General features: G+C 45.5%; 1 protein-coding gene across 1 annotated transcript; it reads left to right on the top strand.

The window, feature by feature from the left end:
* Positions 1–2,109: 2,109 nt before the first annotated feature.
* On the top strand, positions 2,110–14,468 carry LOC307206489 (ciliary microtubule inner protein 2B-like). The gene is made up of 5 exons (XM_079959813.1): positions 2,110–2,882; positions 8,793–8,992; positions 10,889–11,070; positions 11,697–11,898; positions 14,158–14,468. Exons 1-5 carry the CDS (start codon positions 2,851–2,853, stop codon positions 14,253–14,255), a joined length of 714 nt encoding a protein of 237 aa, XP_079815939.1. The 5' UTR covers positions 2,110–2,850; the 3' UTR covers positions 14,256–14,468.
* Positions 14,469–16,156: the final 1,688 nt, after the last annotated feature.

The following is a 16,156-nucleotide window of genomic DNA, read 5'->3' as shown; positions in this document are numbered from 1 at the left end:
TCCCTGAAGAAAACAGGGACGTCCTATTGTATAATAACAACAATAATAATAATTTTACTATTTATACCCCCCACCCATCTGACTGGGGATGCTGGTGGCGCTGTGGGTTAAACCACAGAGCCTAGGACTTGCCGATCAGAAGGTTGGTGGTTCGAATCCCCGCGACAGGGTGAGCTCCCATTGCTCAGTCCCTGCTCCTGCCAACCTAGCAGTTCGAAAGCACGTCAATGTGCAAGTAGATAAATAGGTACCACTCCGGCGGGAAGGGGAACGGCGTTTCCGTGCGCTGCTCTGGTTTGCCAGAAGCAGCTTAGTCATGCTGGCCACATGACCCGGAAGCTGTATGCCGGCTCCCTTGGCCAATAAAGCAAGATGAGCGCCGCAACCCCAGAGTCGGCCACGACTGGACCTAATGGTCAGGGGTCCTTTTACCTTTACCTTACCCATCTGACTGCATTGTCCTAGCTACTCTGGCAGACTTCCAACATATATAGAAACATAATAAAACATTAATCGTTAAAAAAAAACTTCCCTATACATGGCTGCCTTCAGATGGCTTTCAGGGGGGTGGGATAACGCCAAAGCCTCCAACATTTCTCCGATGAAAATAGGGACATCCTAAGGAAAAGCAGGATCAAATCAGAAAAAGACATGGATTCTGTAAATCTGGGACTGTCCCTGGAAAATAGGGGCACTCCGCCACCACAAAAGGAAGCCTTGGTTGTCTGTCATGGAGGCTTTCCTCAGGTATAAAGACCCGCAGCAGCATACAAGGCCTTTGGGGGATGATGATGATGATGATGATGATGATGATGATGATGATTATGTAATTATTTATACCCCACATTTCCCTCCTGGCAGGGACTAAAGGCGGCTGATGGGTAAAAATGAGAACACCTTAAAAACATTCCCTTTCGGGGGGAGATGACAATCTTTTAAAAGCAATTAAATAAATAGCTCTCTTGGTTAAGTATGAGACTCCTGATCTCAGGATCTTGGGTCTGAGCCCCACGTTGGGCAAAAAGATTCCTGCCTTGCAGGGGGTCAGGCTAGATGACCCTCGTGGGCTTTTCATTTTCTTCAATTTCACTTTTAATTTGTATACCGCCATTTCTACTTTGCTATACACAAGGCGGTTTGCAACAACAAAAGTTGCAGCACACACACCTTAGAATAATCTGATCCAATATGGAAACTGTGCAATTCTATTAGTTAGTTGGCATCCGTCTGCCTTGAGAGACACCTCTGGGGGCTGCAGTCAAACCACTGTGTTGGCAGCACCAAAGTGATTTCCCTGGGGTTCAAGCCTGGGCAGTGTGGATGGAGGTCCTGGGCTGCCCAGACGTGACCCCTCTCTCAGCCTCACTAAGGTAGAGGTAAAGGGACCCCTGACCATTAGGTCCAGTCGTGCCCGACTCTGGGGTTGTGGCGCTCATCTCACTTTATTGGCCGAGGGAGCCGGCGTACAGCTTCCGGGTCATGTGGCCAGCATGACTAAGCCGCTTCTAGCGAACCAGAGCAGCACATGAAAATGCCATTTACCTTCCTGCCGGAGTGGTACCTGTTTATCTACTTGCACTTTGTGCTTTAGAACTGCTAGGTTGGCAGGAGAAGGGACCGAGCAATGGGAGCTCACCCCGTCGCAGGGATTCGAACCGCCGACCTTCTGATCGGCAAGCCCTAGGCTCAGTGGTTTAACCCACAGTGCCACCCGGGTCCAAAGGAAAGCAGAGCAATAGGTTTGGCACCAGCTTGGATGCAAGAGTTTCCGGAAGGAGGCATACAAGGTGCCAATCCAACAGCCTTAGGGACTCCACTCGAGATTTGTGAAGGGTTTACTCCTTAGCCTTTGCTTCTCCCACAAGGCAGTGGGAGGATTGGGATCAGTTGGGATCAGATATCCCACAAGGCAGTGGGAGGTTTGGGATCAGACACCGTGCTCTGGCCATCTCTCCAGCTTGTCACCTTTAACAGATTGCAACCTTTTTTCCTAGGTCAACTCTAAAGACTCTACCTTTCTCCTTTCACTAACCAAGGGCTGGAGGAGGGGCCCCACCCACTTGCTGTCTGCCCCACAGCCCCTCTCCATAGTTTTCTTAATGGCCCATTCATTATCTTCCTTTTGTTTTCTTAATGGCTCATCTCCCAGGCAATTACCTCATCAGTAGACTGGCCTGGATTATATTTTAACCCTTGCTGGATCCAGGGCTTCAGGGGGCTTGATGAAATTCTAACAGCTACTGGAATCACAAATTTAGGGTTTAATGCACCCACAAACTCATAAGAATCTTTTCACAGAAGTCTACCTTTTTCCAGCCCCAGCCCCCAACCCAAACTGATCCTAGGGTCATTGAAGCAAATACTTAACCACTCATATTATACTTACTAGATGCACTGTTGGGGATGACTACATTTATATAGGTGATATCCAAAGTTATAAACAGAGTAGATCCCTTAACTCCATTGATTTCAATGGGTCTACTCTGAGTATTACTAACATTGGTTTCACCCCATGTGTTTTTAAGTCATGGCTTGAATGAGTACATTCAAGCGCTAGTTAAAAACCCCACGTTTGTTTTGGAAAATCAAGCAACGTACTTTGCTGCCAACATAATGTGCAGGCTGGCAGTGTTACATTTTCCACGTTTTATTTACTCTAGCCCCAGCTGAGTTGAGTAGCTATAGTGACAAAACTTAGGTGCCCAGGCGTTGCTATTACACAAGCGAAGGGAGCCTAAGATATGCTTGACATTTCTCATTTCTGGGCTGCGCTTGAAGTGAAGGAACAATTGCTGCCTGCCAGTCTTCTAATCTCAGATACTTAAAACCCTCCTTGGATCAGCAGAAATAATGCTTTCGTACAATTCTTTCTACATACCAGGGTAAGGGCTTAAAACTGAACTTTTAGAACACCAGCAATTTGCAAAGAAAATATTTCTTCTCAATCCATGGGGCTATTGATAGCCTGTCAGTTTCTACTGAAAGCCGATTAAATCTTGAGTGAAGATAAATTGGAGCTGGAGGGAAACATGCAAACAGATCCAAAAACAGGGAACATTAGTAATTTTTTTTTCAACTGTCACTACTCTTCAACCAGACTTTGGGGGGGGGGACTACTGAAAATTGTTTAATTAAATGGGGTGCACCTCGCATACTGATAAGCTGATTATCACACACTGTTGTGGCATGTAGTAAGAAGTTGTTTACTGCTTCCCTCTCCAAATTTCTGATCAGGAGCAGCAAGTTGGAAAAATTCTTCACGTTGCTCCTCAGGATATTATACCTGGCTAGTGTGGTGAGCACAGGGACGTCATGACTAATGATATTCTGTATGAATCACCCTTTGCTTTGAGGACTTGTGAGGATACACGGGGCTCCTGCAGTTTCTTTGCTCATTACACTCGCTTTATTGGGGTAAACTGCATTGTAGCTCCTTCCTGCACTGCTTGGATAACTTGAAAAGCCCACACCGGTTCCTTTCTCTGCCGGTTTTCCCAAGAAGCGACGCTGATTGCAGGGAGGAGCATCGGTGTGGGCTCGAACTACACTACAGCAATTCCCATAGGTAAAGGTAAAGGGACCCCTGACCATTAGGTCCAGTTGTGGCCGACTCTGGGGTTGCGGCGCTCATCTCGCTTTACTGGCCGAGGGAGCCAGTGTACAGCTTCTGGGTCATGTGGCCAGCATGACTAAGCCGCTTCTGGTGAACCAGAGCAGCGCACGGAAACGCCGTTTACCTTCCCGCTTGAGCGGTACCTATTTATCTACTTGCACTCTGACATGCTTTCGACCTGCTAGGTTGGCAGGAGCAGGGACCGAGCAATGGGAGCTCACCCTGTTGCAGGGATTTGAACCGCCGACCTTCTGATCGGCAAGTCCTAGACTGTGGTTTAACCCACAGCGCCACCTGCATCCTAGCAATTCCCATACCATGAACACAACAAGAGAAGAGGCCTTCAAGTTATTCCATGTGGACAGAAGATGACACCTGCCTCAGGAGGGACATGCTATCATGCTTTCAACACAGCTGTTTGTTTAATGTTGTTGCAAGGCTTGCATGCCACCCCCAATCTCTGCCAAGCTGTAGCAAGTCTCTAGGGGTACCAGGTGGTTTCTCAGGGTCGTGTTTCCATTGGGAATCAAGATGGGGCAGAGGGAGCAGGGGTGGGGTCTAGGGTGGAGGTGAGGCCTATGGAGAATCCAAGCGAGACTTGAAGGACCCTATTCCATCCTAACCCTACAAGGCCCATCATCTCTGGTCACTGGCCATGCTGACTGGGGCCAAAAGAGGTTGGAATACAGTGACACGAAGGGAAAGTGATTCCCATTCCCCTTTTCTCTAAAGATACACTGAACAGGAAAAAAATATGAAACAGGAGCATCGTACTGGCCTCCTTTTCAGGGGGGCTTTGTTAGCTGTAGTTGTTGGGATTCAGAACTTACTGGGTTAATTTTGTTCTGAGTTGTGCCTCCCATTCTGACGTGTGGAAGGAGGGAGGAGCTCTACTTGTTGTTCTCTCTTGGTCTCTGAGAGAGACGGACGCCATGAATGCTAGCAGTCCAGGAGAATCTGAGAAATGCTGAGCTGTAAATATTTGCTGCAATAAAGAACTGATGAATTTGGACAAACAGGTGCTTGGTGTGTTTGTCTGGATCTGAAGCAGACAGCAACGGTTTTGTTCCGCTGTGTTTTTTACTCTGCAAGGCGAAACCGGAGAGGCAGAAGGTCTGCGCAGCTTGAGACCTGGGAAGTGTGCCGGACCGCATTACACTGGGGCTAATTGGGGCCATAAAGCAATTAGCTGGCCAGTGGCAATTAAGATCTTATCACAGATCTCGTCCCAGGTTATGGGGGACCTAATTACCGCTAATAAAACTGTTGCTGAGAGTCTGCCGGTGAGCTTTGAAGTCTGCTTTGAAGTCCGCTTGCTCAGCTGGGAAGACGCTACCGAAGCGGAGGTCAGCGTTCTGTGTTTTGCCTGCTGCCAAGAGGCAAGAGTTGCTGAGAGCTGAGAGCTGGGAAAGCAGCTGAAAAATCGGGTGCCGGAGAGCTGGTGATACGTGAGTACAGCTGGGGCCCCGGGGAAGAGGAGAGAATGGCAGACAGCCAGGTCCTTGAGGACGTTCCGCTTGAAAAGCTCACTTTAAGAAGTTGGGCAACCTGGTCCAGAAGAGTAAGGGGTTGGTTTCTGGTTACTGGGCTTTGGGATGTAAGCCAGAAAGAACCACTTCCCCTGAATCCAGGTCCTGAAGGGACAGACATTACAGGCTTTGAGGCTGCGTTGCCTGAAGATAGCCAGCAGAGAATGCAAAGAGAGCTTGCTATGCTAAAAGCATGCGTACATGCATCACTCTTGCCCAGTTTGGAGGGCGTAAAGTCAGCAAGGGCTGCCTGGGAGGTGCTGAGAAGTTTGTGTGAAACTTCAGCAGGAGGCCAGGGCCCTGGAGAAGTCATGAAGAGCCTAGAAATGGCTGTAGCCCCAGTCCCTGAGGTGAAAGTCGGGGGGGCTGAGAATTCCAAAGGCAAGTTTCAAAAGTTTTCCACTGTGAGTGCTGAAGTGAAACGCAGTTTCAGCGAGGGCAGGGCTGGCACAGAGTGCTCTTCCGGAAGAAGGGGGGCCAGGCCAGCTGAAAGAAGCCCTGGGCAGTATTTTTCCACTGGGGATTGTCGTCGGCCAAAGTCTGGAAGGCTGAGGAGAGCTAGACGCTTCAAGGCCGGCCACCTGGACAAAGTGAAGATAAGGCCTAAAGAGTCGCGTGGGAACGCAGAGGCCAGGCCGGTCTCCAAGGCAACGGAGGAGGCTACTTCTACGGAAGCTGCCAAGGTCCTGAGCAAGGGGGAGTTGGTTGCCAAGACAACCAGAGAGAACAGCTGCAGAAGCCCAAAGAGAGGGGGCAGCGGGATGTTTGTTGCCAGTATGGCGTTGTTTGAGGACAGCTCTGAGAGACACACTGACTTTCGCTTTGTAATCGACTCAGCAGCTAACTGCAACCTGATCCCAGAGACCCCTGCAGTCGAGATGTGGAATTGCACGGCAATTCCGGCTGGGAAAACTGTTCAGTTTGCAAGTGGGGAAAAGAAAAATGTGAATAACATTGCAAATGTATTGTTTTCTGTTTTGCAGGAGCAGATGGAAGTTTGCATTGTGCCGGGAGTGCAACACTGTATTTTATCTGTGCCTTATTTGTTGAGAAAGGGGTTTAAGGTTTGCTTTGAACACGATGTTTGTACAATCTCCAAAGGAGGGAAGCAACTGGTTAGAGTTGCAAAGGGGCAGAATGATCTCTTCATTCTTAAAACGTCTCTGGAGGGTGAGGGGAAGGTTGAGAAAGCACAAGCCCTGCGTGCTACAGTTCCCACTCATGTTTCATGTTCTTGTGCGTGGCATAAGAAGACAGCACATGCTTGTCTTGAAGAACTACAGGTGCTACCTGAGGTTTCCAAAGGCTGTAGAATTGAGGAATGTGCAAGAGTCCTAGATTGTCAGGCTTGCAGACAGGCGAAGGTAAGAGGGTGCAGTTACCCCAGGGTGGAGAGGGTAACCACAAAACCTTTTGATCTTGTGCACATAGATCTGTTGGGTCCCATGAAGGAACCAAGTTTGGGAGGGGCCAGGTTTCTGCTGACGCTGCAGGATGATTTTTCGCAGAACACCTGGACACATGGTCTCAAATCCAAGGAAGATGCAGCACAGCTGATTAGACGTTGGATTGAGGAGGTGGAACTAAGGTTCTCCACGAAGGTGCGGGAAATTGCTAGTGACAGAGGTTCACAGTTTACTGGGTCTGCTTTGCAGAAGTTCTTTCACAAGAAAGGGATAAGTCACACAGTGACTTCTCCTCAACAGAGGGGGGTGGCAGAGCTAAGAAGTGAGGCTCTGGTTAAAGCTGCACAGGTGATGCTGTCAGATTCTGGGTTATCTCCAAGGTTTTGGATGGAGGCAGTTAAATATGTGAGCTTCACCTGGAATCGGTCCTACAATTCAGTGGTAGGAGACACACCGTTTTTCATGCTTCACGGGAGGAAACCGCAGGTTCACTTCCTCCGTGCGTTTGGATCGACAGCCTCGGTGCCAGTGCCTGAAGCTTTGCGAGGGCCAGGTGAACCCAAGTTCCAGAAAATGATCTTCTGTGGGTATGAGCCAACGGCTCGTGCATGGAGGTTTGCGTACCCGTCAGGTGATCAGAGTAAGCTGCTGATCAGTAAACACGCTGAGTTCTGTAAGCAGGAGGAAAAGTCAAAGACCCCTGCCAGACGCGATATTCTTTCCGAATGTCTTTCTGATTCAGAGCAGGAAGGTTCTGATGAGGAGGAAGGAGAGCCAGGGGCTGAGTCTGCTGATGACGATCAGCTCACTGACCAAAGTCAGGAGCAGGATGGGGCATCTCCGCAAGTTGTAAAAAGGGAGCCCAAGAGTGAGCCTAGTTCTCCTGTGAGGGTAATTCCAAGGGTTCGAAGACGCGTTAAGTCAGAGGGGGAATCCCGGGATGCAGAGGACACACCTGCTGACCACAGTGAGTCAGAGGAAGTGCCTGAGTTTGTGCCCAGGAGGTCCAGTCGCACAACGAAGGGAATTCCACCTGAGAGGTATCAGGCCACAGGTGCGTGGGTAAGTTTCGCACAGTGCGAATCTGAGAGTTGTGAGGATGTTCCACAGATGCCTGACAGGAACGCCAGGAGAGGGCGCAAGGCATTGTGGAAGGGATTGATCTCACAGAGGTCTGCAAAGGTACATCCACAGGTCTTGTCAGGAATGGAGGCAAGAGGGGGTGTTGGGATTCAGAACTTACTGGGTTAATTTTGTTCTGAGTTGTGCCTCCCATTCTGACGTGTGGAAGGAGGGAGGAGCTCTACTTGTTGTTCTCTCTTGGTCTCTGAGAGAGACGGACGCCATGAATGCTAGCAGTCCAGGAGAATCTGAGAAATGCTGAGCTGTAAATATTTGCTGCAATAAAGAACTGATGAATTTGGACAAACAGGTGCTTGGTGTGTTTGTCTGGATCTGAAGCAGACAGCAACGGTTTTGTTCCGCTGTGTTTTTTACTCTGCAAGGCGAAACCGGAGAGGCAGAAGGTCTGCGCAGCTTGAGACCTGGGAAGTGTGCCGGACCGCATTACACTGGGGCTAATTGGGGCCATAAAGCAATTAGCTGGCCAGTGGCAATTAAGATCTTATCACAGATCTCGTCACAGTAGTTGCCTGTGAGATAGATATAGATAGATAGATAGATATAGATATTACGCACACATCCTTTATTGAAAAATAAAAAGTACACAATTACAAGTGCACACGGTAAGATAAGACACAAAAAGATGAAGAAAAAAGAAATAGTACCCATGTAGAAAACAAAACAGAACTAAAATAATGTATACATTACCAAAGAAAAGAAAAGAATGTTATTGTAGTTAACCAGACCGCAATCTAATACAGTATTTATAAAAATGAATTTCAAATATTGTTAAATTTGTCCATGGCAAGCTTACGTTTGTACTCAACTTGTTCATGTGCAGCGAGTTTATGCATATCTTCCATCATTAAAGAGAGCTGCATTTTGTCCACTTCTCCAATACCTGTCTTTTTGCCGTAGTAAGGGCATGGGGAGTCCATTAATATTGCCCCTTTGTTAGATTCCATGTTTTGGGTATATAATTCACAAGGATATTTTCCTCTGCTAATTTAAGATTATTCCTGTAGTTCTCTGTTGAGGATAGACTTAATGGTGCACAGCATTCTGACACAGCATATGAAAAGTTCACTACTGAGCCTTATCGTCTTCTTTTTCTTCTTCCAGATATACAGGTTTCATTCCAAATCTTGAAAGCATTATTGGGGAAACTTACGGCAATGCCACCAGAAAGCTGCTTGCCCGTCAGGCAAAGTTGCTGCGGTTAAGCCACACTGCTGCTGACACACCTGAGCACAGAAATCTTCTCGGACAGCCATGTGGTCATCATTATACTCAGCAGGCAGGAGGCAGAAATACTGCATATGGTATGACAACTGTCCTTAAGATATGATTCAATACATTTCAGAAAATTATAATGAAGAATACCCCCTGCCCCAGCATCAATAATTCCTAAGAACATGAGAAGAGCAGTGTTGGGTCTGACCAATGGTCCACGTGGTCCAGCAACTAGTATTCAGAAGCATAAAGACGTAAAACATAGCCTTATCCTCCATGGATCCTGCTTTTTAAGGGTGGTACTAGACATGTAATCAGGGGCGGAGGAAGGGGGCGGACCACCCCTGGTGTCATCACTGAGGGGGTGGAACTGTGTGGAGTTATCTCCTGTTCCACTCACAACATGTAAGGATTGTTGGTGCTATGTATTTATTGCATAAGGAGGGAACCTTTCTTCTGTCAAACGAAATCAAATACGAAATTGCATAGTACATCAACTATCAAGCACCATCAAATGTTGAAATCGATTGCCGCTTTTCTTCTGTTTTACCCCTCTGAGAGCCAGTGTGGTGTAGTGGTTAAGAGCGGTAGACTCGTAATCTGGTGAACCGGGTTCGCGTCTCCACTCCTCCACATGCAGCTGCTGGGTGGCCTTGGGCTAGTCACACTTTTTTGAAGTCTCTCAGCCCCACTCACCTCACAGAGTGTTTGTTGTGGGGGAGGAAGGGAAAGGAGAATGTTAACCGCTTTGAGACTCCTTAGGGTAGTGATGAAGCGGGACATCAAATCCAAACTCTTCTTCTTCTCTGCATACTCAGTATCCAAATATGCTATCTATTTTGGTAGCAAGTTAGACATCTGCACAGGTTATTTTACAGTGGTACCTCGGGTTAAGAACTTAATTTGTTCTGGAGGTCCATCCTTAACCTGAGGTACCACTTTAGCTAATGGGGCCTCCCGCTGCCACCACCGCGTGATTTCTGTTCTTATCCTGAAGCAAAGTTCTTAACCTGAGGTACTATTTCTGGGTTAGCGGAGTCTGTAACCTGAAGCGTCTGTAACCTGAAGCGTATGTAACCTGAGGTACCACTGTACCTTGAAAGTGCTTCTGATGGGATATTGGGAAGAATCTGAGGAGAAAGTGGGGGGGGGGGGAGAGAGAGAGGGAGAATGAAAACCAAGACATTATCTTTCTCCTGATAAACCAAGGTTTTTCCAAACTTAAGAGTCATGTGGGCATGCTTCCTCTTCCATATTCCCTCATGCATCTTAATGCAACATTTTCAGAGTTTGTTAATGTACCGTTTCTTGTTACATCAAAACTGTGGTTTACGCTTTGACTGCAATGGTAGTTTGCAAACCAGGATCAAACCAAGTTCTGCAATCCTGGTTTACGGTCAGAGTTTAAACCACAGTTTCCCTTTTTTTACATAATAGGAAACCTTGGTTTAACAAACTCCAGAAAGATTATCAGATCACATGCATTGCACCTGAACTGGGTCTAGATATGTAATTTTTGATTCTTTGAATTCAAATAATTCATTTGAAGGATATCTTTGGGCAGTCATGCCATGTACCCTGTGGAAATCTACAATAAATAAGTTGAAAAAGGTTATTTCCCCCCATTTCATAAAGAGAAAATCATACTGTGGTTCAATTCCACTTTCCCTTGGAATAAAGAAAGCATGAAAATTACCACAATATCCTCAGTTCTAACCGTGTGCAACACACATTTCCAACAATAGTGCAAAAGCCACCTGGCATTAATAGGGAAGTGCATGAGAGACTGAGAACCTTTATAAGGAAAATGAAATAGGAAGTAAGCAGACACCAACCCGCTGAATTGTCTGTCTTAAGATGACAACCAAGAATAAAATTCCAACATTAAGCCTTATTATCTAGGATTAAAGCAATCCCTTCCTGATTTCAAATGCATGTTCAGCTTTTATCCCAGTAACTGTTGCAAACTTCTCTCCGTGTTCCAGAATACCCTTCTATGAATACCAATCACCATCTCTTTACACGAAGACTTCTGTATGACTGCGATACTTCAACTGCTTCAGCTGTTCAGACAATTGAAAGAGCAAAGGCAGACTTAAAATCACCACCAAAACCAAACCAGACAACACAACTCACCCTAACAAAGCCAGGAAACAAGACAGTTATGGTATGTAGGTTTCAGGCATTCTATGACTTTCACATACTCCAGAAAGTATCAGTGCTATTTGGTTTTGATGATACGCATTTAGGACTTCAGGGCTCTTCTGATTTAAGTCAATGGCTCAGTCTAGATACATACTAAACCATTCTTTGGCATTATGCAAACAAGTTATCAAGTTGTGACATCTCTCTCTCTTCTCCTTCACTAATAACTTCCTGGGCTTGGGCAAACCATAGTTCAGTGCTACATCTGATCTGCCAAATTAAAGTTTGCATGAGCCCTTCAAATCAGGATTAGGAACCAGTGTTTGATTCTGGCTTCCCTTCTTAGTTTACAGTGTAAGAACAAACCATTGTTTTGCCAGTTCAGATGTGACATGAAACTGTAGTTTGTCAAAACCCAGGAAAATCTTCATGAAAAATAAGGGAAGTGAGGAAGGATTTGAAGGCTGGCGGCGGGGGGGGGGGGAGATATGATGTCACATTATGTTCTGGAAGGCATCCAAGCAAAAGGGGCAGCAAGAGAGATTGAGCAGAATAGCTTAAGACTTTTGGACAACTGAAGATGTTAGAGCTGGAGGAGAGAAGGTCAGTGTGTCATAATTTTAGTCTGAATTAATTGTGTCATGACAGATTTCTTCTTCTGCAACACCTGGTTTGCCCTCTGACAAGAAAATATTGGGTACCACCATCCCGGAGTCAGTCAGAGTTCAAAAAGCAGAGGGCGAACAAACTTCTACTCCCAAGAAGAGAGATGCTATTCAAAAAAGTCTCAGAAAGCCAATATACAGAGCTGATAGGGGTCTCCCTCCATCCTACACTGGCTACATCCCAGGTATGTTTCCCCACCCACCCCTAGCCTAAATTTGTGGTTCCATTTGCGTTAATCCATCCACATTAAAAGAAAAGGAAAAACACCCTTAATCTATTTCACTAGAGAAGATTAAAAGCAAACCCGGAAACAAAGTATATCTAGGTCATTTCATCTGCCCCTTTAATCTCCCAGTTATAAGCTATTAGGTAAAGTGGAAACATTGCCTGGGCATATGCAGATCCAATCCTTAGCGAATTGCATTTTGAAAAGAGGTTAAAGGGCAATTTCACAAATGAAAATCGAGACAGTTTGTATGGAGGCTGTCTTGACCCTGTCCCTGTGTTGGGTCACACACAGAAGCAAAGAACTTCAATAATGAAGGATTTTCATGACCAGATTCCAAAGTCGTTTGCTTAAGCACCTAGAGAAGATCAGAAATGGTGGCAAGAGTTGTACCTGTTTTACAGTTGTCCTGGCTACTGCTCCTCTCCTACTGCTGGAGAAGATATAACTTTTAAATATAAGTTTGGTTTTGACGTAAGTACCAAACCATAGTTTCATGTGACTGGAACTAGCCTTAAGATTGCATGACCCCTCCTCCTCTCACCATATGTGCCATTTCTTTCCCTTCTGGGTCTTCAGCAAAACACAGTTTGCTGTTGTGTCTAAACCAGCAAGCAAGTTTGCACTTGTTCTGCAAAGCAGGATTGTGAATCTGCTATAAAACTGAGGATCATTCCAGGTTTGTTCTTGTAATGCCAAACCATGATTTGGTGTTATGTCTGAAGTGGGCATATGTGGAAAAGGTGGTAGTGATCTTTTTTAAATGGAAGAACCATAGCAAGAATCTACTTGTCTCTGGGGCAAAATATAGTCAAGATAAAATCTTAAAATGCCGTCATAAGTGGGAAGTATCTGAGACTCTGAACTGGTAAGTTTAACTTTCCCCAACTGATATAAAATATCTGGTGTAGACCAATCTTCCTACCTTAATTTAAAAGCACTGAAAGTGACATAGTACAGTACAATACTAATTGAAATCATTGTGTCCCTCCTGTAGGTTTATATTTTAAAAAGAGAGAGAAACATACACAACCAGGGGAGGGGAGGAGGAGGAGGAGACATGAAGAAAGACATTCTGGAATAGAGAAAAATGCTTCAACAAGGCATGGTTTAGTCTGGCTTACTTTATGAAAACGTTAGCTGTGCAGTTAGGAAACAGATTTAGCTCCCTGTTTATCAAAGCTCATACCTGGATTGCAGACGCGACTCAATGGCCGACACTTTAGAGGAAAGGAAAAACGAGGCTTCTCTCTCAACCACAGAGGATGTTCTGTGAAGCAGAGGACAGCCTCTGTCTCTCTCAACCAGCTGCATCTTAAGAGCTTAGAATGATATAAACCCAAGTTAAAACAGTCATTTTTGCCACCAATGAGTAAACACTTTGGGTGGCTTGAAGAGGTGGGTAGAGGTTGTGTGGTGCAGTGGTTAGAGTACTGGGTAGCCAAGGTTCAAATCCCCATTCAGCCATGAAGTAGGGGAAGAATGCTGCTGGGATAGCTCACTTGGTCGACCATGAGACTCCTCATCTCAGGGTCCTGGATTCGAACCTCACGTTGGACAAAATATTCCTGCATTGCAGGGGGCTGGACTTAATGAACCTTGTGGTCCTTATCCAACTCTACAATTCTATGATTCTACATGAAGGTCAATGGCTTCAGCCTTTAGAAAAAGAGAAGCATACCTTTGAAGACTTTTTCTCTTTTCCTAGCACTCTAAACACATATCTTGAGCAGGAAGTATGGTACCTTTCTTAAGATCAAAAAAGTAGAGGCGGTACAACCATGTAAAATTGCCTAAACCTCTTACCTCTTCAGATCTATTTCTAGCAACTCATCTAGTAAGAGGTTCTTTGGAACACAGAAGAAAGTTTGCCAGGTACAGCGTAGAGCCAGCAAAAGTAAACACACATTGTTGAGGTTTCACTGCCGTAGGCTGATTGCAACTCAAGTGTGCAGGACTTCAGTCTAGAACAATTAGACAGACTCTTCCTCTTCCCTCCATATTTCTTTTTCCTTTTGTATCATGTCTCTTAGATTGTAAACCATTATTACAAAATACAAGTGCCTCAGTTGCTTTAGCAGAAAGGCAGTGTATTAAAGTAACTGGCTAGTTAGTAACTAAAAGCTCATTAATGTTCCCTTCCATGCCTGAATATTAGTCACAAGTTACACAAAATAGCAAAATAAACAGTGAATCCTTCTGCTTCTTCAAAAACAGGTCACAAGTTCTCATTTGGAAAGACCTGGGGAGTGAGCACCAGAAACTCTCTGGAAGCAGGAAAGAGGCGGCCTTTTGTATGGACTTCTCATATGTAAGCAGGGCATGCCTAATCAAATTGCATGCCATAAATTGCCATCAGTTCAAATATATGCGTTGTCATCTGAAACATATAAACGTTTTCCTTTCCTTTCCTTTCTAAGTATACGCATAAGATAGTTTCTACAAAGGCTAAGCTGAAACTATTTTCACAATCTTCCCTCACCCACAGAAGCCCTCCTTTTTATGATTTTTGGTACTCCTTGCAAGAGGAGCTTTCTATTTTGCTCTCTCATGCAGACTGCATTCAGACACATTGGTAAACTATGGTTTAGCTTTCTGCAAACAAGCCTCATACTTCTGCATGCACTACTTCTTCCCATACGTGCACAGACAGGACAGCAGAAGCATTTGTGTCCATTTACAACTAACTGCAGTTTATGCCAAAACCGGGACAAACTGCGGTTCATCATAACTATGGTTCGCCCCAAAGTCGTTTTCAAACCATGGTTATGATCTCAGCTTGTTTGAAGAAACTATAATTAAAACTAATTGCAGTGCCCCATTGGGAGAAAATGACAAATGACCATTACTTTACGACAGAAAAGGATGCTTCTTCTTTTTTAACGTATTTTTTAATTAAAGATTTCTTAATTAAAGATACAAAAGTGTGTGCAATGTCTCTTTTTTCAAGTTTCATTTTCTACAGATCAGTTTCATTTGTTGAGACATTAGTGTTACTTTAGGAAGAAAAGGGGGAAAGAGGTGGAGGGGGGCATGGTGAATGTGGGTGGGGTGGGGTGGCAAGGTTTCTATTTTACTTAATGTATGTGTGGGGTTTTGTGTCGGCGTCACTTGTGCAGGTTCTCTTTACTATTCTCTTGTCTTCCTTTGGTGGTGAGAGAGGTTGGGGTTGGCCTCGGGTGTGGTTGTTTGTTTGTGATTGGCTGTGGTGAACTTTGTTTTCGTGTGTGAGTGGGGTGGCTGGGTGTTTTGGATCAGGTTAGCCATATTGATTTGTATGCTGTTGGCGGATTCTTGTCGTTGTCTTGTTGGGCTGTGTATGTGATGAAGGGGAGCCATACTGGGGTGAATGTGTCTTCTTCCATTTGCCCCCATGTCAGTTTCCGTTTATTGGTTAGTTTTTCTAATAAAGCTGTTTCCCATACTATTTGGTACCATTGGTCCATGCTTAATCCTGACAGGTCTCTCGAGAGAAAAGGATGCTTCTGAGATCTCTATAGCTGCACTGGAAGAAACAAGGGGGATGGCAAAAGGGCTTGTGCTTGTACAGTGGTACCTCGGGTTACAGACGCTTCAAGTTAACAGACTCCGCCGACCCAGAAATAGTACCTCGGGTTAAGAACTTTGTTTCAGGATGAGAACAGAAATGGCGTGGTGGCAGCAGGAGACCCCATTAGCTAAAGTGGTGCCGAACCTCAGGTTAAGAACAGTTTCAGGTTAAGAACGGACCTCCGGGACGAATTAAGTTCTTAACCCGAGGTACTGTTGGTTTCTGCTCTCTTCACTGTGCAGCGAAAGGCTTGTCACAAGACAATGTTTACATTCCACAGTCTGTACTGTTGGTGTTTTCCCACGGGAAAGGGAGGCTGGATGTGACGTACACTGGTTTCCTGTTTTTCACTGTTCTCACTCAGTGTGATTCTCTCCGAGCTTCAGAGGAGAGAGGATGCAGTTTCTGCTTCGGCAGAGACAAGATGTTTTTCTGTAATCTACCAGCTTTGAAATGTAAATAAAGCAATATAGAGCATGTTGGCACGTATTCCTCATCATTCCGCTGTGCACTTGGATGCTACAAATCAACATTCTGGTTATGGGCCCAGAAGACGCAGTCATTGGAATTCCGGAAAAAGGATCGGAATGCAGAGGGACGGATCGGACGGTATCTGCGCGTCAAGATGATTGATGAGGTATGTGCTACTGCTCCGGGCAGCCTGCC

Source organism: Podarcis cretensis (genome assembly GCF_951804945.1).
Source record: "Podarcis cretensis genome assembly, chromosome: 17".
NCBI lineage: Eukaryota > Metazoa > Chordata > Lepidosauria > Squamata > Lacertidae > Podarcis > Podarcis cretensis.
This window is presented reverse-complemented; position numbering and strand designations above follow the sequence as displayed.

Bases quoted from the DNA above. Each gene is read 5' to 3' on its own strand.
- LOC307206489 (XM_079959813.1), top strand. From the start codon at position 2,851: ATGCTTTCGTACAATTCTTTCTACATACCAGG. The intron at 2,883-8,792 runs GTAAGGGCTTAA...TTCTTCTTCCAG, and splicing joins AATTCTTTCTACATACCAGG to ATATACAGGTTTCATTCCAA. The intron at 11,899-14,157 runs GTATGTTTCCCC...CTTCAAAAACAG, and splicing joins CTACACTGGCTACATCCCAG to GTCACAAGTTCTCATTTGGA.